At 42.2% G+C, this 26,958-nt stretch overlaps 2 protein-coding genes across 6 annotated transcripts in view; one reads left to right on the top strand and one right to left on the bottom strand.

Annotated features, from left to right (window-relative positions):
• The window catches only part of LOC119182319 (uncharacterized), a 192,874-nt gene that overhangs the window by 32,578 nt on the left and 133,338 nt on the right, over positions 1–26,958 (top strand). The window lies entirely within an intron of this gene.
• LOC142765644 (uncharacterized) overlaps positions 486–26,958 on the bottom strand; it is a 107,457-nt gene continuing 80,984 nt past the window's right edge. For 2 of the 4 annotated variants that reach the window (XM_075866976.1, XM_075866979.1), the window contains exons 18-26: positions 23,009–23,071; positions 20,234–20,368; positions 18,328–18,399; positions 14,532–14,573; positions 12,359–12,418; positions 8,748–8,816; positions 5,245–5,310; positions 2,659–2,835; positions 486–750 (exon numbers count right to left, since the gene is read on the bottom strand). In XM_075866976.1, the coding sequence (XP_075723091.1) occupies positions 677–750; positions 2,659–2,835; positions 5,245–5,310; positions 8,748–8,816; positions 12,359–12,418; positions 14,532–14,573; positions 18,328–18,399; positions 20,234–20,368; positions 23,009–23,071 (758 nt within the window). In that variant the 3' untranslated portion in view covers positions 486–676. The remainder of the gene's footprint in view (positions 751–2,658; positions 2,836–5,244; positions 5,311–8,747; positions 8,817–12,358; positions 12,419–14,531; positions 14,574–18,327; positions 18,400–20,233; positions 20,369–23,008; positions 23,072–26,958) is intronic. The other 2 variants (XM_075866978.1, XM_075866980.1) reach the window with 2 other exon arrangements.

Raw genomic sequence — 26,958 nt, 5'->3', positions numbered from 1 at the left:
GTCGCAATCATCACTGACTTCAAACTTTTTCACGAAACATTAGCTAACACTGTATAACAAAGAAAATCTGTTACCTATGCTTATTGCTTCAGTTTTTGCATATTTGGAAATAATACATTCTGCAGAAATGTTAATACTATCTGTCTTTTATTGTATTGTTTCATTTGTATTTATTGTATTGTTTTATTTGTATTTATTGCATTGTTTATTTGTATTTTTCATGTCTTTACCCACTCCCCTCTTTAATGTCTTTTTGGCCCTGAAGGTATTAAAAAAAATTGCAGTGTCATAGTACGCGCCACTATTGACGTACCAAACCGATTGCATACAGATATGAGTGAACAGTTGTCACCGAAAATTTCACTGAAAGCGTTAGTGCAGTCTCATATGCCTCGTCCAGCCATACATGTGCTTTGTTGGCATTGACTTTGTCGCATGAACACGCAAGGCTTATGAGCTCCGGAGAGGAATAGGTAATCTGTTGCTTTTCATTCATGTGGTAATTTTATTTCGTACAAACCGAGGTTTGCAGTGCATACTCATATATGAAACATCAAGGTCAATCCAAATTACTATGCTCGATGTGATATTTTATGATATGGTGTTTCATCGTAACCAGCTTTAAGTATATATTCATTTTTTTTTGGATTAGTGTCGTGGAGCATATCTTCGAAATTCATTCTTGTTTGCGATTCTTATTTGAGGGTGGAAAGTTGCAAAAAGCCCTAATTTGTGTGGCATTCCTGAGACCTGCAAACAGAAAAAATATTTGGACAAACATTTTTTAAAAAACAATCAAAACTACGCATTTATCACTTCGGCAAAAACTGTCCTAAAAAAGTCTCGTTATCTTTTTTAGACACAATATAAGGGAAAACTAACAGACAATGATGCCAGAGAAAACAGAGAGAATTATATTAGTAAACAATGTATTAACTGTGATACGAATGCGCAGAAAAACAAGAGGACTAAAAAACTTCTCGCCGGCAGGGATTGAACCTGCGACCTTCGAAGAACATCTCCGATGCTCTTTATAACGAGCTACGATGGCGGTAATTCGTTCGTCTACTTTATAGACCATAAATGTGCATATAAATGTGTGAGCGTCAGTGAGTGCCGCCAGTAGCCAATACGGCGAGTGCGAAACACTCTCTTTACGTGTTAGCATCAGAACGTGACGCCAATACGCAAAAAAACAAACGTTCCACAGTCAGCACAATGGCTGCTTTTTTTCCTGCACACATAGATGTTACTATAGTCATAACTTCCTCGATACTTTCCTCTTTGTTGTTTGCCAGTTCTAATTAGTACTAATCACTTAGCATTTTAACACTACCAGGGCATCCCACTTCGCCTTAGCCTTCCCCCATTGTGGAATCGGTGGTGCCGGTTTGTTCACCAACCAAAACCATCACAGTCCTGCTGCAAACTCCTTTATTATTTTATATGATAAAACACGTGTGTTGGTAAGGCCTCATACCTGGTGTACATTTTGTGTACACGTTTGCAGAAATAAGTTTTGTTGGGTTTCAAACAGGCAGCGTACAAACATATCATGGTGTTCCCTCAATGTTATAATATAGCTCTAATCGATGTAGGACATAGTAACCCTGAAAAAACGGCCCCATCACACTTCGACGAAAGAAAATTAAGAACGCGTTGCAAGTTTCACGCATTGAATGTGTACCTAATTATTGGTAACAACTGCTTAACCAAAATGACATGCAGAGTTGCGCAAAGCTGGGGAACAGCCGAGAGATTGTCAGCACTCGCTTTAAACTGGCTTGTCTTGGCACCATTGCATTTCTAATACGCTTGTGCACGAAATGGGGACCGGATCACCCTGTAATCACTAAAACTGGCTTCATGTTGATCACGCCCTATTGGGCATCGCTTAGCCATCACAGCGCAAAGTAGGCTCTTGAAATAAAATTTGTTTTTGGCTGTTTTTATATTGCTTTCCTTTTCCCTCGATTTTGCTTTGCCTCTTTCAATTTGTCTCGTTTTTTTCTCTGTCTATTGCGTTCTTCCCTTTCTTATAAGTCTGTGTTGTTCTATTTTTTGCCTAGTATATGTTTGTAATGATCTCTAATTTTGTAGGCCTTTTTTGTGTCTTTTTTACTCTTCGTCTACTTAATTATGAGTATTTATTCTTCTACGTTTTTTTCTTTTTCTCTCTCTCTCTCTCTCTCAGTCTCCCAACCTTTATTTTTAATGCTTCCTTTTCTCTTTACGTATTCACTTGCCAGCCGAATCGATGCCTCCTTCGGCGGACTTCTCGGCGCAGCGTCACAGCGTGCTCCGATTGCACGTGTTCGGTGGGTGAAGCACAAAACAAAAATAAAAAACGTTAACGCCAGCGTAATAGTGCTTGTTTCTGGCTAATATTGTGAAGCGGGAAAAAACATGGCTGTAGCATTAGTCAGGTTGCTCAGGACTATAAATAAAGTTCTTCCAAATATTTATAGCTTCTACGTTATACCATCAGTAAGAACAGGTGACAACGTTTGTTTTCTTGAATAATTTCGTGATTACACTTCATTTCGCTTTACTTTTAATTTAGGAATGAAGGAAAAGATTACTTTTTTTAATTTTAATCAGAATATTGACTGTGTGCAAGAAGCAAAAGTCGACTGCAAGAGAATCAAGTAGCCTCACCCATACATGATACTGCGCAACGGGTGCACAGTATATAGCCAGGAGGAAACTTGCAGCCTCCAACGTTGTGACGAACGCATTCGCCAATACCGCTGTCGTAGTACCACCTTCTAACATGTGATTTGCACCTCTGCTTTGGAGCGACATTTTTACATCGTAATCCCTGGACTCTCCCACCTGTAATGTCAGAAAAATGGCACTCCTTATGGTGGTACATTGCAATAGCTGCGACAAGTTTGAAACTACAGCAACCGGAAGCCGTCCGGCAGATGTTAGTAAATTCTATCCTAATAGCAACTCTCTGTGAGAGCTAGTGACAATTACAATGTTTTGTTTTTAATTGCCTAAGTGATCATATTGTTTTTAATTGCTTAAGTGATCATGTACATCAAAAAATCGAAATAAAGAAGGTAGGGAATTGCGCCTGTCTGTAATGCATATTAAATATTTATTGCTAACTATGTTACAGAACAACATGCCTAATTTACAAGACACTTGAGTACACTCCTGTAAAATGTTCAAGTACATATCCTCACTTCAGTATGCCTTTGCGTTTATTTTTGTTTTGTAGCGCTTTTGGCTGGGCAAGTTGGTGCGACATTTGTGGAAAAACTAAGAAGTGTAGACATGACGAAAGACTCAGTGTAACAGCTCTGAAAGAAATGATTGATTAAAAGTCCACGTAATAAACAGCAGAAGACATAATAAATACTATCATGGGGAACACTGGAGGTGCGTGTGTTGACACACGTTTGCATAGAGGAACATACGTTTGCATAGAGGAAACCTCGTCCACTCACAGGAGGAAGAATCGTGCTGTAGTGGGAAGGTTAGAACTGCAGTTACAGTAAGCATTCTAGGATAGTTCGAAAAAACTGATTCACAAGTGCGCAGTGCCTCAGATGTTCAGTTTTATGTGGTATTTTGCAGGTGCCTATCGAGAAGCAAAGCCTTGTTAGTGATTGAAAGGTGATGCCCAAAGTGTCCGATTACCTTATCGTATTCTACTTTTGATGATTGATTTGTGGGGTTTAACGTCCCAAAAGCACCATATGATTATGAGAGACGCCGTAGTGGAGGGCTCCGAAAATTTCGACCACCTGGGGTTCATAACGTGCACTCAAATCTCAGCACACGGGACTAAAAAATTTCCGCCTTCATTATTCTACTTTTGAAGGCGAGGCTCAAGCGAATTCCAAGTTTTTCCTAATCTGCTTCTTTCTTGTTGCAGAAGTGAGCTTGAATGTGCCCTTAGTTCAGGAGGAAACTAAACGAAATGCCGGGTGTCACGCGCAGTCGTAAGGTACGTTTATTCCTATTGCTTGAACTTACTCGTCAGTGATACGTAGAAAAGACGAAAAATTCCCAAGAAAGCCATCTTATTTCGTTACCTTATTTTCGCTGGAAAATTGAGTCACGCAATCTTCTTAGCCGTAACAGTTATAGAGGAGTTCTTTTCATATTTTGTTTACATTGTGTGTCTGACCATTTATGCAAATGTGTATACGGGAAGTGGTTCAGTAAGGAAGGAAGTTATGTGAATATCTTACTGCTCCACTCCAGAGCAATCTCCCAAACGTACTTTGCGAATATTACGCACCACAATTTGCAACGACTCTTACGGACACGAATTTCAGCAACTCTCAACGATAATATATATGACATTAGCAGCATACATATCAGATTTAATAGATAATATTGCAAGGAACGTATCGTATAGGGCAAGTTACTAGAACCAATGTAATGTAAATAGGAAGAAAGAAAAGTGGGTGAAAAAATAACTTGCCGTGAGCAGGAATCGAACCTAGGACCTTCGAATAACGCGTTCGACTCTACCACTGAGCTATCACGGCGGCTATCCCCCCAGCCACAGTATTGCATTTATATGTGAATTTAAACGTGAGAGTGTCAGTCAGCGCCACCTGTAGCCATGGGGACGAGTGTGGTACACTCTTTTTATGAGCCTGTGTGGCGTCGCGTAGCACGTGAACTTATTTTATTACGAGCTGGCAGCTGACCAATAAACCAATAGTATATATATATATATATATATATATATATTTATTTATGACACTTGGTACCTCGACATGTATGTAAATGAAATGGAAGCAGCAGCAGTAGTACTTCGTATATCTCGATGCGCGTAGTACAGCCTTACTGCTTTTCAAAGATTTCCGCCTAAAAGAATATTGTATGGTCTTCTTCGTCTTACTTAGCAAGTTTATTTTATTTTGTCCTTAATAGTAAAGTGGGAAAAAGTGGGATGTATGTAACTCGGGGTTTCACAACACGTAAATTTCAATACCTATTGGGCAACTAAAGCAGAGAGTGTAGAATGTCTCAAGATATGAAAAAGACAGTGTGCAACTTTATCTGAATTTCGGCCTGTTGCGCACTCCAGGTGTTTACGCTACCTCCTTCTAGACGTCTTACTGTTTACTTCCACAGAAGCCTATATTTTTGCACTTGCGCGTACCGTGTTTACAAATAAATGGCGCAAATCCGGCTTGTTTCCTTAAGACTCAAATATGTATTTGTTGTTCAATATACAGTAACTTTCAATCGCAGATGGTAATGCTTTCTTACCAGGCCGATGTCCAGGCCTGAATGCTCCCCCAGGTTGCTGTGGAACTAGGAGAATGCCGCCTGGCCCTAAAGAAGATTGTGATGTTTCGTTGTGTTATGCAATCAGCAAAACAAAAGTACAAACCAGAACTTTTTCGTGGGAATTAGCGTAATTGATTTACACAAAACAGTCATATATTCACACCTGAAATTATTTTGAAGGGTCATCGTTCTAGGTATGTTTATGTGGCTGTTGAAATACTAGTAAGTAGAAAAAAATACAGTTTCACCAAGTAATTGAAAGGTTGCTTTTCTTTCATTTTTGTGGGTGGCAGCACTTTGTGCGTATTCGTTTCCAGTTGTATTCATTCGAACTGATTCAATACAGCAACTGGAATATTCATCGTGCCCATATGACATGCTCACACGTTTTTAATGGTCACCAAGGCCAGCCAAGAGAGACAAACTGACGGAAAGACAGAGAGCTGTGAATTCTGATACCGGCTTGCTGCCATGTCCTGCACAAGATAATAAAAGGAAATGAAAGGTGATAAAAAATATATTTTGAAGGAAAAAACAAAACAACCTTAGCCGAACACCTAGTCTCGGTGACCGAAGGTCTGGCGTTGCTCGGCAAGTGGATAATCCCTTCAGAACTCACTTTCAAATTTGGTAGTTTACTCTAGGTGAACAAGAAATTATATCCTTAGAATAAAAAACCAAAACTCTTTCACGTCAGTGGAACACTGAAAACGTTTTTATGGGAACATGTCTATAGCGCGTCTAAGAGCAAGATAGCGCTCATCGAGCAAAGTAGGGAGGGGGGGCGTTCTATTAACCATAATTAACTTCTGAGTGCGTGCTTCGAGAGGCAGCCCAGAAGTATCCTTAAGTGTGGCAAGACCAGCGTGCCTTTGATGCATTAGCATAATTACTTCGGCTTGTTTTGTCTTCATAACTAGGCCAACTTATGTTGTGGTGTCAGTCCCTGTTTGCATTGGTGTTGGGGATTGCGTGTGATCTAGTAGAACTTTTAACAGTTTAAGCGTTTGGAAGGAAGCGAGCGTAGAAATTCGCTAAACCATCAAAACGCTGCAGTTACCGAACAGTGCTTAGATCAAGGTCATATTTATTGAGCTAGATTGTCTAAATATCGCGCAATAAGGTTTTATGTCAGGGCCTTTTAAAATACCACCAGGAAACTCTGGATGTTGCACACCAACCCAGCCATTCCCAGAGCTATCCAAAAGACTGTGTCCACAAAATAGAATGAAAAGCAAACGAAGGTGTTCACGCGATAACTCATGTTGATACACCCAATGAACGATGGATGGATGCGAGACTTTTTGTGTAAGTCCAGAGGCACATGAATCAACATGAAGCGGGCCGCTCCCACGATAAGACAGTCAGGCCAAGCCCGATCATTGCATCCTGGGCCCTCTGGACAGCGAACAGTTAATCCCCGTCATTGGGGCTCTTGATAGCGGATAGCCAGTTGTCTTCATTGAATTGATCCGTGCTCCGTAACTAAGGGCGATGCCAGATCATATGGTCTCAGGCAAGCGTATTCGTTGCCGTGTCTACAGGAGCTATTGGGAAAAATGTCAGGATAACTTTTTTTTGCTATAAAGCTGGGCTGGGACACAAACCCGTCTGCAGTAGTCTCAGAGTCAACGCCTGCGCTTGATATAACTTTTTGTTACGAAGGAGAAAGTTTCTCTTGCCGAGGTAAACGTGCCATGTAAATTCGTTACAAGTGGTTGGATTATCTCTGTTCTCCACAACTGCGCGCTGGCGGTGGAGTTCTGCATGGTCGCCGGAAGTGTGCCCCGCCATAGTGGTCTAGTGGCTAAGGTACTCGGCTGCTGACCCGCAGGTCGCGGGTTCGAGTCCCAGCTGCGGCGGCTGCATTTCCGATGGAGGCGGAAATGTTGTAGGCCCGTGTGCTCAGATTTGGGGGCACGTTAAAGAACCCCAGGTGGTCGAAATTTCCGGAGCCCTCCACTGCAGCGTCTCTCGTAATCATATATTACGAGAGACGCTGCAGACGGTTTGGGGACGTTAAACCCCACATATTAATCAAGTCGTGGAAAGTGAAACTTCCTGCCTTGGAATGAGCCAGCTTGTTAAGGTTGATGGGGCCTCGCCTGATGAACCCTATGTGAGCGGGAAACCACGCGAGAGTAGTAATGCATTAGCCTTTCACTATGCCACTATGCGATAGGCTTCCTTACACATAGTGTCACGTTGAAGGCGTGGATGGCTGCCGTTGAGTAGTTGAATCATGTTTGTCAACCAGGAAGGCCAAAACAATGGCCTTTTGCCATATAAAAACGGGGTGGCCAGTGAATGTTTGTGCAACGCCAGGAACTGGGTTTCTCAGTCAAGAAAATTGCTAATGGACGTACCTTCGTCAGTATCAACTTTCGTGGGAGAGCACGCAGTCTCGTCTTGGAAGTTGTTAGTTCAGAGTTTATGGCAGCAAAAGCACCTCCACAGTCAACGAGTGCCCTTCGCACTCTGTCGCCACGCGGCATGTGTTGCTGTGGTGGCACCCTGTTTTTCACTTCAACAGCAGCACCGCCACGACAGCCGCAGCAGCAGACGATGAGCACGCTGATACACGGAGACCTTATAGGCTGCTTCGCCTTTGAATTGTAAACAGCCCTGCTGCCTCACAGCCGGTATCGGAAGAACCACTGTACTCGTAATCGCACGCCCACCGCATGGTCACTCCCCCGTAGATAGCAGCGTAGACTCGCTTGCTGGATTCCATGCCGACCGGTTGCGCCCTCGCGATCTCCGACGTCCGCGTAGCTCTGGCCGACTGGTCTTGCTCTACGTCATCTCCTGACGCCGACAAGAGCTCTCGCAAGTGGTGCCCCGTCCTTGGACTCCTGTGACTGCGTTTCCATCTTTCCTATCTCTCCTATCCCCTCGATTTGTCGTCGCTCTCTCTGGCTTACCACCTCACGCTCTTTCTCTTTTCTACACCTTTATTCCTACCCTTTTAATCCCTCCTCACCCCCATCCCTTGTGAGCTACTCTTGAGGTGTCGCTCGCTGAAGCAGATAGTTACGGGGCTCACTTTTTTCTTCCTTTCTCTCTTAAGAACCACTTAGTAGATAGCAGCGTGCGCGCGGAGCGACGAAGCGTTTTAGCAAAGTAGTATGGGCATGGTCACTCTGGAGTCATATGTTGTGTACCAACACAGTGAGGAGCAAAAATACGGTCTTCTAGATAAATTGCAGAGATGACATAACCAGCAGAGTCCTGCATGCTTTGCGCTTTGTCTGGCATGAATTTTCGAACGCATAACGCAGTACGTACTGAAGGGGATGAACGCAAAACGGTACATGAATCTGGCGGAACACACCAGTACATCAGTGACAATGAAAGAGTTAGACAATTGTGGGTCACAACACCTGAGTCCTATTCCTTCAAAAAAGTAAAAGTTAAAAGAAGAAATAATAAATGTAGGTATGATAATAATAATGATGATAGTAGTGCACAGTCACACTCACCTCCGGGTGCTACTGTTATAGGTGGAAGTGCACCGCCTGTATGCATCGATCCAGGAACACCTGCAACACCTGCAAGGTTGCCGGATTGTCATTCAGCTTAGACATTAGTGGTATATTTAGTCTTCATACAGTGACGGGAGCGTGCATTACCTAATAGGAACTTCTCCAGAAAATTGATTTACTTAAGGAGTCAGTGTGCTAAAAGTAGCATGCAGGGCACATAGCGAATATTTTGTATGTATACTTAAATTGTAAGGAGGAGGTATAGACTCGATAAATAACGAATACTCGCTCTTTTCCTGAGGTCAGAGATACATGGCTACCTAGTTGTGACCGCGAATAATAAACGAATGCAATCAGAGTGCTACTGAAACTACCACTCTTACTCATTTTCAGAGGCTAGCGACAAAAAAAGCCCTGTCGAAATTAATCCAGGTGACACGAACGTTTCAGTGAGGTGACTTTTGAAGCGCAAGCGTGAAATGTTGGTATTAGACCCGTATGGCTTGTTTATTTAGTGATCATTTATATTTATTTACTCTTTCATTCATTATTTCATTTGTTTTTGTTTTTGCAACGTGTGGCGCCTAATAATACTATCATTAACAACACTGTTATCGTGGGGGCTTTTAGTGTCCCATAACTGCGACCGGGTCATGATAGACACCGCAGTTAAGGGCTCGAGCGATTTCGACCATGTGGTCTTTTTCAACGTGAGCTGATATCACACAGTACGTGGGCCTCTACTATATCACCTCCGCCGAATTGCGACCACCACGGCCAGGCACCCTCGGTTCAGCACGCGAGCACCTAAATATTTGTCCACTATGGCGGACGTGAGGCTCATAATGGTGCATGCCACATGGGTATTCCAAATTAGCCATTTTGTCTACGTCAGCGCGCTTTTGTACCCTATCATGCACCTCATAATAGGAAAGAAAGACCTCAATGTAGCCGACTGGGGGGGTTAGGCTGTTACTTTGAAGTGTCCTGACCCTCTGCGCACTGCAACTCTGCTGGGAAAATGACAGCCTCCGGGGGCTTATTTTACTTTTAGGGGCGAAGCTCCTTAGGGCGTGGGCTGTGCGTCCCCTGTAGCCTGTATGTAGCCACCTCTAGTTTAGTTCTTGCAGTGTTCACTAGATGGCGGTACCGTCCCCTGTATGTAGCCACCTCTAGTTTAGTTCTTGCAGTGTTCACTAGATGGCGGTACCGTCTCCTGTATGTAGCCACCTCTCGTTTAGTTCTTGTAGTGTTTACTAGATGGTGGTACTTGTAGCTGATGATGAAAAGATGCAAGATGTTATAAACTAGAAAGCGGTACTTGTAGTTGATGAAAGACGCGAGATCTTATAAAATAGGAATGATGTCACATATGGCGCGTGTCATTGGTTGAAGGCAATCGTTCGATTTAGTGCGGCGACGTACGCTAGGGGGAGCGATGTAATAAAATCGAGTGGGCAAAATGTACAGAGGATTCATGGTTTACCAGGTTTGCCTCCGGAGCTTCGCCCACTCATCATCATTCACTTCGTGGATATGGCGGAATTTTTTGTTCCTGATGCTTATTTTGATATATCTGAAACTATTGTGAAGTTAACATGCTTTCATGTCAATTATGACCGTTAACACGTCCTTCTTTACGTGGCTCTAGTTTTCGCAGACGCTTTACCTAAATAGGAATTTGGTAGGTGATGGATGTATGATGCAACGGTGTATACCCAAAGATGGCGCACCTGGGCAGTGCCCGCCACCTCCCCCAATATTTCTCGCCATGGTATATACAGTGAAAAATGACCATTTAAGAAACCTGCCCCCTCCCCACTTCTGAATTAAAAGAGCTGCCCCTCCCACCAAGAAAAATTTCTGCCTATGAGCTTGTGGCAAGATACTGATTGTCGAAAACTACGGTTATTGGAAAGATGGGATGTGGAAGACACCTTCAGCTTTCATTCTCTTGCGGGGATTGTAACGTAACAGTGTTGCGACTGAGAGCTTCATGAACCTGTAACGCAAGTTATTTTGAAAACTATACCGTCTGAGGAACCATAATAGCACAGATTAAACGAGAGATGCTACTGAAAGGAGAAGTTCTCGAAAAAAAGTACAATAACCCGGTGAGCTTGTGCGCTTTCATTGCTTAATTTTTTTGTGCTACCTCCAGTCTTGCCTTGTTAGTCGATCATGGTATATAGAAAACTGATTTGCAGATTAAAATTGGTGTTTCAAAGCTCTGATTTCTTTGTGTCTGGTTACTTTCATATCATTTCTCTGTTTTCTCTATTTAACCTAAGCCAGTACATTAGCTGTAGACGATGGCTCTGGTGGGCGTGGGTTAGAAATTACATACTCTTCTGTTTTTGTTTTGTTATTTTTTCGCAAACGGTTTTCTTGTCACCCCAATTCTCCCTTCTGCCATCACCGGGTCAACAGCTCCCCCTAAATTATCTGTTTGATACACTGCTTTACGAAAGCTTCATCACATGACCTTCTTTTCAATACATTCTTGAAATTGTCCACTTTAGGTGAGATTGATCACGCCACCCTCTTTTTCATTTTATAATATATTGAATCACCCGTCTTAAGCTAATTCCAGAACTTGGCCTCTTTTTCCTCTTTTACTTTTATCAGATTTTTTACTGTCCGCCTTGTTATCGCGACCATTTTCTTACAACAGCTATCCAACAGCTCCCGTGTGTGCAAGGCCCGCAAAAACAACTTCACAGTAAAAAATGTTACTTAAACCATTTGCGGTACTTACATATGATAATTACTCTCCCCAATCATCGCAGTTCATCAGTCAGGTAGTGTTATCGACTCCGCGTCTAACAGGAATGCCACTCCCGCTAAACCTGAACAGTTAACCTTAGCTATCACTCTCCTTGACGATCGCCGGCAACACATCCACACAGACTCACGAGTGGTGGTCCATGCTTTTGCATCTGAATGGGTATCGGCTGAAGTAATTGGCATTTTAGGCCTTAAGGATATTTCTGAACACACCATCATCTGGTTTCCTGCTCACCTCGGATCCCATCTGGCCTCCATGTCCAGCCTACACAAGATCGCCCGCACACGAGCACGTTAACGTATACCATGCTGTGCACCCTGGAGGATCTTCAGGCTCTAACCTAACTGTATTTATGGATGTCCTCCTGACTTTCTATGAGGTGGCTGAACACTACGAACTGGACAGAACGGTCTTCCCCATTCCCCATTAAAAACTTTGTTGGGCACATGCACCTACCCTCCGCATGCTTTGAGTCAGGTCGTATTCCAATCTTCATTCCCTCAGCCAGTTCATCGAAGGCATTGATCCAACATGCCTAGATTTTGGCGCCACATCTAGGTTAAACCACATGCTCTCGTAGCACCCCTCATCACAGAGTTCGAAGAGGAATGGAGCTCGGCACTTAGGAGCTCAGAACGTTTACATAAACTCACGACTGTCCAGAGCACGTTAAGTGACATTGAGGCTCGGCCTACCCGTTCCGATGTGGAAGTGGCCCGCTTCTATACTTGCTTGAGGTATTGTTCCTCAGGACCTTAATGTCTGCCTGTCTGTCTTGTGTACGCGTAAAAGTTACCGTGCAGTAAAGTGAAACACATACCAATAGTACCTGACGCTCCTGCAGATTCCGCACCTCCGTTCACTCCTGCAGGTGCCAGCCCTACAGTACAGTTGGGTGTAGGAGAAAAAAAAGAAGGTATATATACATCAGAATTAATCCCTAAATAAATATACAGCATCTATTGAGGCGGATACTTATTTATAACACAGCCAATGAAGCATATCTTTTGCCTATTCCATCATAAGGTACCTAGAAACACATGAGCATACTTTCAATGATTGCAATGCATTCTACCTAACTCGCTCATCCTGCGCTTGCGGTTGATTCGCAGTTATGGCGAACATATATTACTTCATAGGCAGGCACTCGAGAAGTACATCTTTGAATTTCAGCGTTTTCCTTCCGCAATGCTCCGAATGGGGCATTATTTTGGGGCTGTAAAATAAAAATATTAATATTGCTTTAATCACAAAACCTTGTTACCGTGAGAACCAATTTTTGTATTAATTGCACAAACTCTTCCTCATCACAAGAACTGCTTTGATAATCTGGCATATGTTACATATTCTCTGCACCACACGTTTGCTGAACAGATACCATATATATAGATAAAGAACAATTTTCTTTCTTTATAATCGGCCTATTACACTACCAAAAAGCTGCTATCAGCCATTAGTTAAAAAAAGCTGATAATAGCTCACATAGGTAGCGCAAACCATTGTATAACAGTTGAGGCCAACTGGCAAGTGTCAAAGCCCGCTTCAGCGTCGTCGTAAACGAATATCATATGAACACCGAAACGCCCTGCATTGCATAAATTGTCTCAAGCTCAGCCGTAACTCCAATTATTACAAAATAAGAAGCAAGAACCACTGTTGGCGAAGAGTCAAAACAGCCGCCTTTACGGCTGCTAAAACAAACCGTAACAAGTTCTTGCGGAAGTAAACATATTATCTCTCACCCAAAAGGACAAAACATTTGAGATAATAATGATATTTTGTTCAAATGGAACAAAATTAGTTCCACTTAAAATAGTTTTGAAGCACAACTTCTTGGGCATCGGTGTTCGCTATTGTAAAATAGTGGGGCTCATAACAACAAATTGCGAACGTATCAAGTATCTTAAGATACAGTCGGCAAGTATCAAGTTTCAGATGCACTTGTTGCAATAGCACCTTGTATCTGTATCTTCAATACTTCTGGCCCAAGTGTCTTGTATCGTGTCACAATACATATTCAAACAATTTTCGTCCAGTGCTGTGCGTGACGTAAGGCAAATTTCCCGCATTTTTTTCATCTGAGTTCGTTTACTTGATTTATTACGATGTTAATTTATTTTGTCTACGTGAGGCTCATGACCGGACGTGCCGTTAGGAATGCAATATAGTAGGACACAGACTGACAGCTTAACTGCGTTGTGATGCAAAGCGCTATCGTGGGACTGTTGGGGGAAACAGACATTAAACGAGAGACGCAGTAAGAGCGAGAGGTACTCGGCGTATAAAATTTGCCTAGTGGGCTTCTGTGTATGGCGAGGCTCTCGTTTGGGCTGTGTTTTCATTTTTATTCTGCGACTTCCAATCTTGACTCACTAGTTTAGCATGTTACTTCAACACAGAGTGGCGCATACCATTGGAGACGAGTATGTGTGGTTTATTCCCACATACTTTTAAGTTTCCTATTTTTGTTTCTTTATTTAGGCTAAGTCAAATATTTAGTTGAATTCAAAACCTCTGGTCGAAATTGGTTGCCATATACACTCCTCTTTTACTTCCAAGTGTTTTTTGTCACTCCAATTTACCTTCTGCAATTTATTGTTTTTTCGCCCACCATATCCTACTTACTTTAGCTCGATCTCGTGTCCCATTTTCTGTCCACTATTTGAAATGTCCGTTCTACGTAAGCTACAGCATGCGACCTTTCTCGCTCTCCTCCTTTCGTGAGATCTCCTCTCCATCGTGGTCGCAGGGCCCTATTTAAGCGTCACTACGTCAAAAACATCTGCGACAAAAGGCCCGTTCAAAAAATAGGTTGACACATTTATCTCAGCCTGTCGTTTCTGTAGTTCTTTAAAGCCTGCACGCTACCAGTACATTTCAATGAATATCATTCTTATAGCCACTGATAATCACATACATACAGTTAAAGCTAAAACAGTATGTGGCATATTACAGCTATCATAATTAAGATGCCAATTTTCAAAAGCACTCACCTCCAACAACACCTGAGCTTGGGCCGTATGTGCCAGTTCCCTCTGCAAGAATTTTTAGCCATTTGTTATTAACCTGGAAGTCTTTTAACAAGTGACAGTATATTGAAGAATTTTTGGAGCATATTGTTGAAGAGAATATTAAAAAGTATTTTATGCCTCCCAAGATTTTCCTGTTCTGTCTTCAAGACATTTCTCGCACCCAGAAGCTTTGTGGCATGATTTCTCAAGTTGTTTTCTTCTGTTGTACAAAACTTTTTGCGCCGTTGATTTTTCTTGTTTTCGCAATACACCTAATGATACTTAGGGTTACTATGACACAGTAACGCAGGTGTAAAGGTGAATGTATGTTTTTTCTAATGTTTAGAGCAGTGCGCCGGTATTTCAAGTATCAGCGTACAGTTGCAGTATGAAAGCTTACATGATGCAATATTGCTATGCTACAGTGCTATATATCGCGTCTATAGACAAGCTGAATGCCTTTTCAAAAATTATCTTTCATGTCCAAAAGCAACGAATGTTGCTTTTACCCCAATTACCCCAACTAAGTAATAAGCACTATTATTTTACATATACCAAAATAAATGAACAGCTTCTTTAAATATTTTGATCAGCTAGATTAAGATCAGCTTATCTCTGGGTGAAGGAGGCATTAAGCTCTGAACGACGAGGTAATATATTTTAAAGAAAAATTGTTAAAGATTTACGAACATGAAGTCGGGCATACAGAGAGACCGAGAAAAAGCAAAAAATTTGGAAACCCTTCAGCTTAGCCTTTTAGACTTGAACGTGATAGCGAAATCTCGGCACCTAGTGCACCCTTCTACCACTAAGTGAATACTTTATATTATGTTTTGTTACACACACGAACACACAAACACACACACACAAACACGCGCGCGCACTAGCGCGACGTCTCTATAGTAATGCAGTGACTGTGCAGTATGGCCACTTCCCTCTGCCTTAAGGGCACTCTGCTGTAGTCGAGACACGTTTATCACAATGTCGCACAGATGGCACACAGACACACACACATATGCGCGTGCGCGAATGGTAAATATAAGTTATGGATCTGAAGCAAGAGTCCCATAGCCTCCAAAATAGACGCCGCATGCTCACCCTCTCGAAGGCCATAAAGAGTCTTCCAATGCCTCACAGATGGCAGCACATTCTCTAGCGTTTGCTGTTTGCTTGATCAACGCCTCTGCAAAGCCATAGCCATGATATGCTTTCCGCTAGATGGACATAGTTGTCCATTTTTATAGCTGTTTCAAAGTTCCTGTGTGTTTTTAGCTGCGATGGCTGCACTAACCTGGCCTTTTATGACGTAGTTTAGTGGCCTCCCACATCCGCCTACAAATCACCGAATGGGCTTGTTTTCGTCGTGACACCTGTTAAACAAAATGCGTTAGGAGATCCCTGCCACAACATGGCATTTATGTAGTTTTTTTTTCCGAAGCAGCTGCAAGTAAAATCGTGGCTTTGTGGTAAAACGCGTGCTTGCCCCGAGAACGGCCCGGGTTCAATCTCCAATGGGGCCGAAAATTAGGTGCTTTATTTTTTTCCTGCTTTCTCGAAATTTCACTCAAGGACAATTTTGCGCTCACTACCAAAGGAACCGACACCGATGACGAAATTTCTGCGACACGAGCTCTCTAACGCTATCGCGTTAAAACTGGGTACAAGTGAAGCATGTATGAAAGTGTGTTTCAGGTCCTCTAACGTAAAGCTTGCGGTGGCGTGAATGATGCAGTGTTTTTTTCTTTTTGCTCTACATACGCGGTTTTAGTTTCATACGCCATGTAGCAATGAGCGTTTCAGTTGTACACTGACTTCGTCAGCTTTTTGTTGCATTTTTATTTTAGTCTACCAATGGACCATTGTGGGTTTCACGTAAAATTTGTGGATCTCACTTGTTTTTTATGCTGGACCGTGCGTGACCACATCCCACATTGTGACTACATGGCACACCATAACCACACGAGACGTGGACGTTGCAAAGCCTCGTTGCATGGGTTTTCTACGAAACTCGATTGACGTCACCAAGTCCCCTCGGGGGTAATGTTCTTTTTCCCTATAATGTAAAGCCTCTCTCTCTCTCTCTCTCGGGGGTTACGATGAAGCATGACTACATCGCATACGCTGACTACATGAAACGCCAACAAGCTTAGACCCCAAGGTATACTAAGGCCTATTAGTGCAGTTTGCAAAACGTCATACAAGGCTGGGTCTCAGTCCACCCCAGTGGCGTAGCTGTTACGGTGGTTGGCTGCTGACCAAAAATTTGCGGGTTTAATTCTTACCGCGGAGGTCACACTTCTATGAAGGCGATCGAACGTGTAGAGGCCTGTGTACTGTGCGATACTAATGCACCTTAAGAACACCTTCCTTTATAGCGTCCCTCATAGTGATATGGTAGTTTTGCTATGGCGAACCCAATATATTATTATTATTATTATTATTATTATTATTATTATTATTATTATTTGTGGCGTCCACCAGAAAGTGAACCGAGGAGGTGGTACGAACGGGGTCCGATTACGCTGTCGTGTTCTACTCTGGAGGAACAAGATCAAGCGTCCTCTAAGTTTAATGCGGTAGTGTTATGAGTATCTGCATGGTTATTAGATGCGAAGTATCTTATTGTTGAGCTCCATCTGGTGTGCGGCGCGACCATTCTTACAAATACACTATTTTTTCGTTTGCAAATCTAAAGCCTATGAGCGTCTACTTCCCATCTCCCCTCTCCCACACTCACCATCTCTCTTGCCTCCCAACGCCGACACGGGCATCGTCTGCTAGCGAGTTTCTAGATTTAGGAAATTGACTGCTCGCACTGAACGACCAATTACAGGCCACCCCGTAATATAAGCACTGTATCTTGACCTCCAAGGTAATGCCAGTAAGAAATTTATCCTCTGCGTTGTTGAACAAAAAAACATTTACAGCTTGTGCGTTAACGAGAAGCACACTGTGGGTCTCTGTGTCCAATCGGAGTCTCTCGTCACTCACTGCCCATCAGCAGTCATTGGCATGCTCCAGCAGGAAACACCGGTTCATCACTACGTGTTTTGCGCCTCCCCAGCCTTTTCTCCTTTCGTAACGCCGCGATGAGTGCCAGCGACAATGCGGCCGTCAGTGTAAGCTTTAGCGCCCGCTGCTTCACATCTACACATGGTTTTTTTGAGTGGGAGGTGGTGTATTTTTTTACTGGTGCCAAAGTTTTTGTGGTATTTACCTGAAACAGTTGTGTTTCATCAGAACACGCGACGTTTATTTTCATTCAAGCAGCTTGTATATGTCAAGTGTGAAATAGCCATTGTCTTTAGACGTTCTTTGTGTACACCGTAAAAACTCAATTTTCAGATCTGCTCACATAAATTTCTAATAGGTAAACCATCCAACCATCATAAACACCAAATATGTAATATATTCCAGGTGAAACTTGTTGATTAAAGCAAATATTTTGACTTAGCTATACACTTTCAAAAGTATTGATAGAAAACTTGACGAGACAAATAAATGAGATGTTATACTTACAATATGTGTTTTCAATTGACTCCAAATACTTACACGAATAAACAAATGGTACTCTGTGGCAGAAGCTTGTTGTCGCAAATGTCATTGTTTATTTTTTACCCTAATTTCATAATGATACATGTAACTAACTGGGTAAATAGATCTTTACTGTGCACACTATAGGCATAACATCCGTAGTACATATACTAGTATTTTCTGGGCCGACACCTGCCATATCCTTAGGAAGTTCGCTAGAGCAGTAATTAGACAAAATACTCACCGCCCTGCAATCCTGGCAATGAACCAGTTGGTGTTGTCCCAGCTAAATGCGAATTTGTAGCGGGGAAGCCTGCTGGCAAGAAAAAAATTGAGAAAGAAAAAACGAGGCAGCTTATTTCCGAGTATGCAGGGAAGCGGTAAACATAGAACCAAGTTTCATTGTTTCGCACACATTACGCTTCCGTACATTTTTTGTTGGTGAACCGGGAAAAAAAGATTGTGCTTAGAATCCACTACACACTTTTATAACGTCTCGACATTCAGCGCTACTGGAATTCATAATTAGACTATTTCGCTGTTCCCCAAAGACAGAGGCTCTGAAAAATAAAATGAGTCAATTTTTGTGCTTTAAAGAGTGCAGTGTAAATTGCCCTAATAAAGAACATTCAAGAACTACGAGAACAACACTCGCTTTTTCATGCAACTGATTGATTTTAAGCTGAAGAAGCAAAGCAACAGCGATGCGTAATATCATTTCTAATGGATACATGCCGAAATATTAACAAGCAGCACACTAGATCCTTCAGGAATAGGATCCTGTATCGCAAACGAAACGTTTATTTTCGAGAGGTTTTCTAAAACATTAAGAACAATGGTATATTAGGGTAAACGAGAAAAAAAATCGAGTATTTTCCGCAGCTCAAAACAAAGTTGAATACTGGTGATAATGTAAAGCCGAACAACAAAACGTTACAGATTTGTAATATCGCCACTTATTCCAATCCATCGCATTTTATGCAGCTTGGTTAAGTACATGAGAACGTAAATCGGTGCTGATCACTCCAATTTTATTGGCGGCGACGGCTGCATTTCCGATGGAGGCGGAAATGATGTAGGCCCGTGTGCTCAGATGTGGTTGCACGTTAATGAACCCCAGGTGGTCGAAATTTCCGGAGCCCTCCACTACGGCGCCTCTCATAATCATATGTTGGTTTTGGAACGTCAAACCCCATGTATCAATCAATCAATGAATCAATCGATCAATCAATCCAATTTTATTCAATACATTTTACCACTCTCTTTTTGCTGCAGAACACATTAGTTCTTCATGGTCATAACACATTAGTTTGGCAAAAAAGAGAACCTATAGCGCCGGTGAGATTACTCAGATTTCATCCCCCTGCTGAAATTACCAGTGGAACTTTTTGAAAGTTCCGAAGGAGAAATAGGATCTTAGCTAGAAGGACCACAGTTCTCCCACAAGGCAGGACCAACAGTCTTCGTTACGATATCTGCGATAGTGATATCGTAACGATAGCGATATCTGCAGTCATCTTAAGATGTCTCGTGCTGCAGAAAAATAATTATGAATACAGCAAGAAAATATTCTACTTCCCTTTTCTTTCTAGGATTGTCGAGCGCATTTCCCGAAAAATCCTGCGCTTCTAAGGCTTGCGTTTGACGTGCGTGGAAGACCATTCAAGTAGTGCTACTACACTACCCGCTGGCAAGAACAACCACCGCAGTCGTTAGGCACTATTACTGACGCAGGACTAGATGATCCAGCAGTTTCATCATAATAATTGCACGTTAAAGCAGCACCATTTTGAAGAAACAGAGTTTTCACTTGCAGTGGTCCCAAATGTGTTAAGAATCACATTTTTCAATTAGACGCGCCGTGCGCCGATTTTCACTGAAAGTCTACGACACGCTGTTTTGTCTGCAGCAATGTTGTTTGAGGGATAAACGCCCTCTCTTGGAGAATTTTTCGGGATGCTGTTTGGATGTATACACAAGTAATTAGCCTCATTTACACAAGTAAATTAGCCTCACATACACAAGTAATTAGCCTCATTTTTTTACCATGAAGGAACATCTTTTCTGCTACGAGCAAGAGAATCTCGAAGGTATTTCTGCGCAAGCTTAATACACGTTTCAGTCCTATAGGTAGAGTCAGAAGGGCATACCATTACCCATTGCCCCCGGACCCACCACACCAGCGCCTGCACCAGCGGCACCTGGAGTGACATGCCCTCCTATTCCAGCTGCTAGTGCACCCGCAAAGGCCGCACCTGTTCCTGCCATAGTACCTAATCCAACACCTGAAATGAAAGGTTTCTTTATCTGTCGAACCACAGGCAGTGAACCCTTGGCTCGCTTTACGAGAGTACAAGCAAGCGGAGTTCAATTGCTGATAACTGGTATTATAGGCGTAACCAAATTCACCCCTAAATGTAACAGTGAAAAAACTTTTGAAGACTCTTTCACTTTGAAGTGAAAAAACTTTTGAAGGTAACGGCCGTACTGTCGTTCTATGCATTGCATTTTGTTACATGATCGCTGCCCATAATTTTTCTGTTTATTTATTTATTTATTTATGATACCTTACAAGCTCAATGAGAGCATAGAGTAAGGGGGGTACAAACTTCAAAGAGTAATAGGGCGGTCATCAATAACATGGAATACACAGAAAATAACACAACATCGTGACAAAGCGTGTCTAGTCACTGACACTCAAACAAATGTAATACGCGAATGTTTACCGATTGAGTATTATACTTTGAGCATTATAAGTTGATGAGAGGCAAATCTGACGTATATAAAACAAGAACCTATGATATAGCTCTCAACCAATTCGTAAACTATGTTATTGTGCTTTGCTAATAATGTCTTGACTAAACGGTGGTTTGTTATAGGGTAATACTCAAACGAATGCAGCACGAATTAGACGAAGACAGCAGAGACACACGAAATACAAACGAGCGCTGACTTGCATCTGAGTATTTTCACTTCAACAACATTCTCATCTAAAGGCACCAGCGTTGGTAGCGAACCTAAGGGATGGCTTCCTGTTTGGGGACCCAATTTGTTATCCACTAAACCCTGTTTTTTTTTTCATTTGGCTTGGTCACGCGATTCAGCAAGCCTGATGGAAGTTCGGTCAATCTTTTATATGTGAGATATATAGGGAATATCTGCTTCTAGATTGAAAGCAACGAATGACACACAGCATGGTTGTCGGCAAATTAGCGGCTAACGGGCTAACGTACTGGGTTACTAAAAAGGATGCCATGCTTCTAATTTCCGACCACGGCAGTTGCGTTTCGATGTGACGAAAATACGAAAGTCACAGATGGTCAAAAGTGGGTGCAGCGCAGGGTCCTTCATTTTCGCTCTCTGTTTACGAAAAAGTGCACTAATAGCTGGCTTGAGTTATTTTGAATAACTGTATACTTCGATGTGCAATGAAACAATGTAATCCTAGTTTCCTGACCTCTCCCTGACGGAAATGCACACGCACAGGTTGCTACTTTCAGCGAAGTTTATTCAGGTAAAAAAAAAAACTTATGTGCTAATTATACAAACTGCACTGTCACATTCCATATCACTGCGCAGTCCCACTCCAAGGTGCCGCTTTTTTATGATGAAGAAATGGAGGCCACACTCACGCATGGATCACCTGAATAAACATTCTTGTTCGCCGGAACCACTCATCTGTTCAACGAATATCGACTCACAGAAGAAGCGTGAAAAACCGATGAACACTCGCACTCTCGGCAATCCATTGCCAGGTGACCTCCTCTGCCATTTCTAACAATACTGCAACGCTGTTTGCGCTCATGTTTAGGCATTGCTCAATTGGGCCCGCGTACCCATTGCTACTTGTGAGGAGTATATACCCGACAGCTCCCACCTTCTATGTCGTATGTTTTTTTTTTTTGAGAAGTCACCGGGGAAGATTTTTGCTTTCTGAAAACCACAAGACTTAACAATGGGCGAAATATACACAGTTCTGAAGGCGCCAACAAGACCACCTGATTGCTAGCACGACAATACTTTTCAGGTAATAAAATACGCGATGAACCTACAGTGTCGCAGCTACCTTCCCTTTTACGTCATGTGAGTCTTTGCCTGTTTGGCAGGTTCGAGATTTTTTTTCAATTTCTTCAGCCACAGAAACTAAAACAGCTTGTGGAGAGCTTGTTTCGTCAATGAGGATGATCTGCTCGCTAAACTTTGCCGTTAACTGCGGAATGAAGTATATTGAAGCGCAGGTAGAAAAGGTCTGTGATATTCCCCTATCATGACGCAAAAATCACGCGTGCCAAACTAAACAATGCTTAATGAACAAAATCAGACAGCATTACAATATTGTTGCGAATGGCAAAGAGCGTTATCCGGAAATCTATGGCTGAGATCACAAGTGTTCACCTCATTGTCGCGCCTGCTCTGTATATAGCAGGAATCCAGAATCCAAAATAGAATATTGATTGATGAAACAAAAAAATCTCTGAATTTTGTGATTATGCGAGTGGGGCCTCGTGTTCTCTATCGCAGAAAGAGCTATATTTAGTGTATGCGACTGTGCAGTTATAATTTGTATCACAGCTCTGTATGCTTGAGTTGCGCGCATGTTTTTCGCAAAATAAGCCTTGCTGTAAAGGGCACAGTGTGTGTGTCTCTTCTTCGTCAGCATCCTCGCGCCTTTTACCTCAGAGCTATATAACACGCAACTGGACTGTATTCCACGAAGAAACATCAGTGTTTGCTAATATACCTAACCTGATTTTTTTGTCGTTCACACGTATGTACTTGCGAAAATGCATGTTAACGCATTCTGTACACATCGGGCACCATAGATTGTCTAGTATTCAAACGTCGACGTGAACAATTTAGGTAGGGGCTAATTCGTCTCTAGTGTACAGATAAAAGTTAGCCCGTGTAATAATTAAAACACATACCAAGAGCAGCCCCTGGTGCCACTGCCGGTCCTCCATGCCCATGTCCAGCCGGTAATTGTTGCCCTACTCCACGAATAATTGTGGAACAAAGATATAGAAATAGTTTATATATTGGTACTTTCCTAATGGAGGTATTTATTGTATGTTTAAAGATGCTTAATGATTTATAGTACTCGGTACTCTACTATGAGAGAGCTGAGAGCCGTCTGTTGGCTTCACACTTTGACATTTAGTAATGGAATGATAGCCAATAAGTGAATATTTGTTTTAAACATTCACAAAAAAATATAACGAACTCTTCAGAAAGAGATGCACGCACCCAATCTAAGCTTTCATGCTTGTATGCATTATGCACAAAAGCATAAAGATAGTTAAAACGGTTTTAATGAATTCCCCGTAATACGCCGGGGCATCAAGTGAACGAAAGTTTTTGAGTAACGTGATCCTACACAAAATTCAATTGCTCGAGAAGCATATCAATAATTTTTTTCTTGCAGGAAGCTCCGAATTGTGCATTTAGTAACTTACAATCAAGCCAGTGATTCGTTAGAAATAATTAAGCGGATTCTTTCACAATAATATGCGTGGTTTTACATCTCAGAGCTATGGTATGGCTTTGAGAGATGCCGTAGTGGAGAGCTCCGAAAATGTTTTTATCAGAGGTTCTTTAACGTTTAATCACATTGCAGCTTATGGGTCTCTATTGTTTCGCTTCCCTTGAAATGCGACTGCCACAGACACACGATCTTCTGGTCAGGAGCCGCGAGCACCCTTGCCACTGCTCTAACGAGGCGAACGGATTTTGCCATGACCGGTCAGAACAGACCGCATTAGAGTTGCGAATGAAAACACCGAGGAGATGATGGATGTTACATAACAAATAGATGTCAGGCAATACCATAAAAATGTATGATAAGGTAGCATAATTCATTGTTTCCTGATTATTTGTGCTTGGGAAAACAACATTGCAATTGATAATATTCATATCGGTTTGATAGTTTCCATGCTTCTTCTGAAGGACAGCTTCAAAATTGTTTTGGTCAGTTCAACACAAATTATTGATTCGGTCTTCCCTTCTTTGGCAGAACAAAAAGAAGAGACAGAACTGAGAAGCACATGTTGCTTAGCTAGAGTGTGTGTACACCTAAAAAAGAAAAGAAGGCTATACTTTTAGTCATTATTTGCTAGAAGCAGCAGCACCTTCAATCTTTCTGCACCTGTGTTTTACAGGAGGCATGTAAAATACTGCAATTTTTTACAAAAGAACAAAAAAATTCAAAAATGTGTTTGTAATTTTCAATCAACATGCGAAACTCTCATGGAATTTCGAGTGTGATAGCGGATAATGGACACTATTCAAGTGTTCTTGTGGTAAGCGTTGCCAGCGCCATTGCCATCATGTTATATATAGAGATCGAACGCTCCGACCTACCTCGTTCACACGCAGGGCGCTTGTGATAATCTGTGATAAGCCCTCTTCCACCTCATGAAATCAAATACCTATTTCTTCTCCTTAAAATTGCCATACAATACTATACATGGCCAGTCTTGCAGCCGCTTTTTATATACTTTTTTGCATCGTGATTTGTATCTCTTTCTCTGCCATTCCATTTCTTTCTGTGTAGTTCTACATTTCGCTGTCTTTTCTTTTCTTTCTAATATTCCCTTTGTGTTTTTCTCTGCATTCATTCTCTCGCCTTAGTGTTGTTTTTAGTCTTTCTTTCAACCTTTCTTTTTTTTCTTTTTCTTTCTATATCTGTTTCTTTCTTTATATGTGACTGTTTCTAGTTCTTCTTATATTTACTTTCTGTCCATGTACTGTTTCTTTTTATCATTTACCGCTGCGCCAACTTGCACGCGTACTCCCGAAGTGAAGCAGAAATTGAAGAAGAGGACGCAGAACGCGCATGTCAGTTCATGATGGTGATAGTTTTTCGGCACAACAGCCACGTAACGCCAGGCTTCAACCACTCCGCTGCGAAAAATTAAAGCCATTTCCACGCCCGTGAATTTGAGTAAACAGTGAAGCTTTAGGTGCACCTCATAGATAAAATCACAACACACCGTGGCGAACACATGTGGCTTCTCTTTTTTTATATAGCGACTTTGGGCGGGTTTTTCTAATCACCGTCGTCGTCATGTTCCGTAGATATATAATGGTGATGCGTTCATCACTGCTTACGGCCACTGACTAGATCATAGCATTGTAATCTCCTCCAGCCTGGTGCAGGTCAAAGGTGGCGCGGCGGCAATCATCCGTCTAAACATCACTATTGAGACTATTTTACTACTACAAGGTTCTGTGTTGCTGTGTTATGTGGGTAACTTTGGTCCCCCTAGACGCCTTGCCAGCTCAACTACAACAGGGCAAGCCTATTACTTCCTCTACCTTTGCTGTCGGGGTAAATTCTGACCTTCTTGCTCCTCAGCGTGAGGCGTTGTTCGCACTGCTCACGAAACACCAGGCGTCATTCGACGCCAGTACTTCTACACTCAGACAGACCACAGTTTCACCTCATCGTATCGACACTAATGGTTAGACTGATGTACGCCATTGTCCCTACCAATTTTCTTTGGCCGAACGCAAAATTATTACGGGGAACACAACACTATACGTGCTAAAAAGAAACATCATACGACACCCTGCCAATTTTTGGTCATTGCGCGCTTTGGTGCAAAAAAAAAGGATGGATCGGTGCGATTTAGTGTTGACTACTGCGCGCTCAACAAGATCACCTGAAGGGTTTTATATACGTTGTCCCGTACAAATGATGCACTTGACTTGTTGCAATGCGCGCAATATTTCTCCACCTTGGACCTCCAGTTCATATATTGAGTAATGACGATGGAGGTAGCGAACTAAGAAAGGACCGCCTTTTTCAAACCGGGTGGTTTTTACGAGTTTAACGTAGCATGGCCTTCGGCATCACGGTAAATGCATACAATATATGTATTCATCTAAACACAGGGATGAAAACACGGACGCAAGAATGTGTATGCGCAAATAAGGTTTAATGCGTTCTTTTTTTGCGCCATTGTGTTCCTCATCCACTCATTGTCAACGTTAGTGGCTTCCTAAATTCAATATTGTGTCAGTGTTTGTATGTCCTGTTTTTTTTTAAATAAGTAGTTACCAACTATCTCAGGGGTTCGTATCCCGGCTGCGGCGGCTGCATTTCCGATGGAGGCGGAAATGTTGTAGGCCCGTGTGCTCAGATTTGGGCGCACGTTAAAGAACCCCAGGTGGTCGAAATTTCCGGAGCCCTCCACTACGGCGTCTCTCATAATCATATGGTGGTTTCGGGACGTTAAACCCCACATATCAATCAATCAAACCAACTATCTCAGCTCCCTTTTACTCCAATTTATATGCATGTATGTATGCATGGAGCCACAACTATAATTAGTTCTGAAGGAAAATATGTCCAAGCCCATGACCTGCTATCCCTCACACAAACCTTCCATCTCTCGCTCCTAGCGCCCTGCTTTATACAAATACGACATGCGCCAATCTTTCTCAGGGATACTAACGACAAACTACAAATGCAAGCGGCGTTGGGGGAAATGCATGGTCGTCCCTCCTATGTGGATGGAGGGAGGACCATGCTGTAGCTCGGTTAGTAGAACAAAAACGCGTTATTCGATTGTCACATGTTCAGTCCCTAGAAGAGGCAACCTACCGTTTTCCACGCTGTAATTTCTTCACATTGAAGTCATAATTACTACCAATGGCATCCCTTTTACTTCCGTTGGTTTTTTGTCTGTTTGTCAAAATAATGTTCTGTTAAAAAAAATGAGCTCTTTTATCAGCCTTTTTTGTCATTTTTAAACTGTGCAGTGCAGCGCACATCACTTGCACTCCACTTTCACACAAGTGTGGTGATAATGTAATTGCTCGTATTTGTCTTGCATATGTACGCGCATCAGTGACGTTTTGGTGTACATACGTG

The sequence above is a fragment of the Rhipicephalus microplus genome, chromosome 6 (assembly GCF_043290135.1).
Source record: "Rhipicephalus microplus isolate Deutch F79 chromosome 6, USDA_Rmic, whole genome shotgun sequence".
Classification (NCBI taxonomy): domain Eukaryota; kingdom Metazoa; phylum Arthropoda; class Arachnida; order Ixodida; family Ixodidae; genus Rhipicephalus; species Rhipicephalus microplus.
The sequence above is the reverse complement of the archived record's forward strand: the minus strand, read 5'-3'. Positions and strand labels throughout refer to the sequence as shown.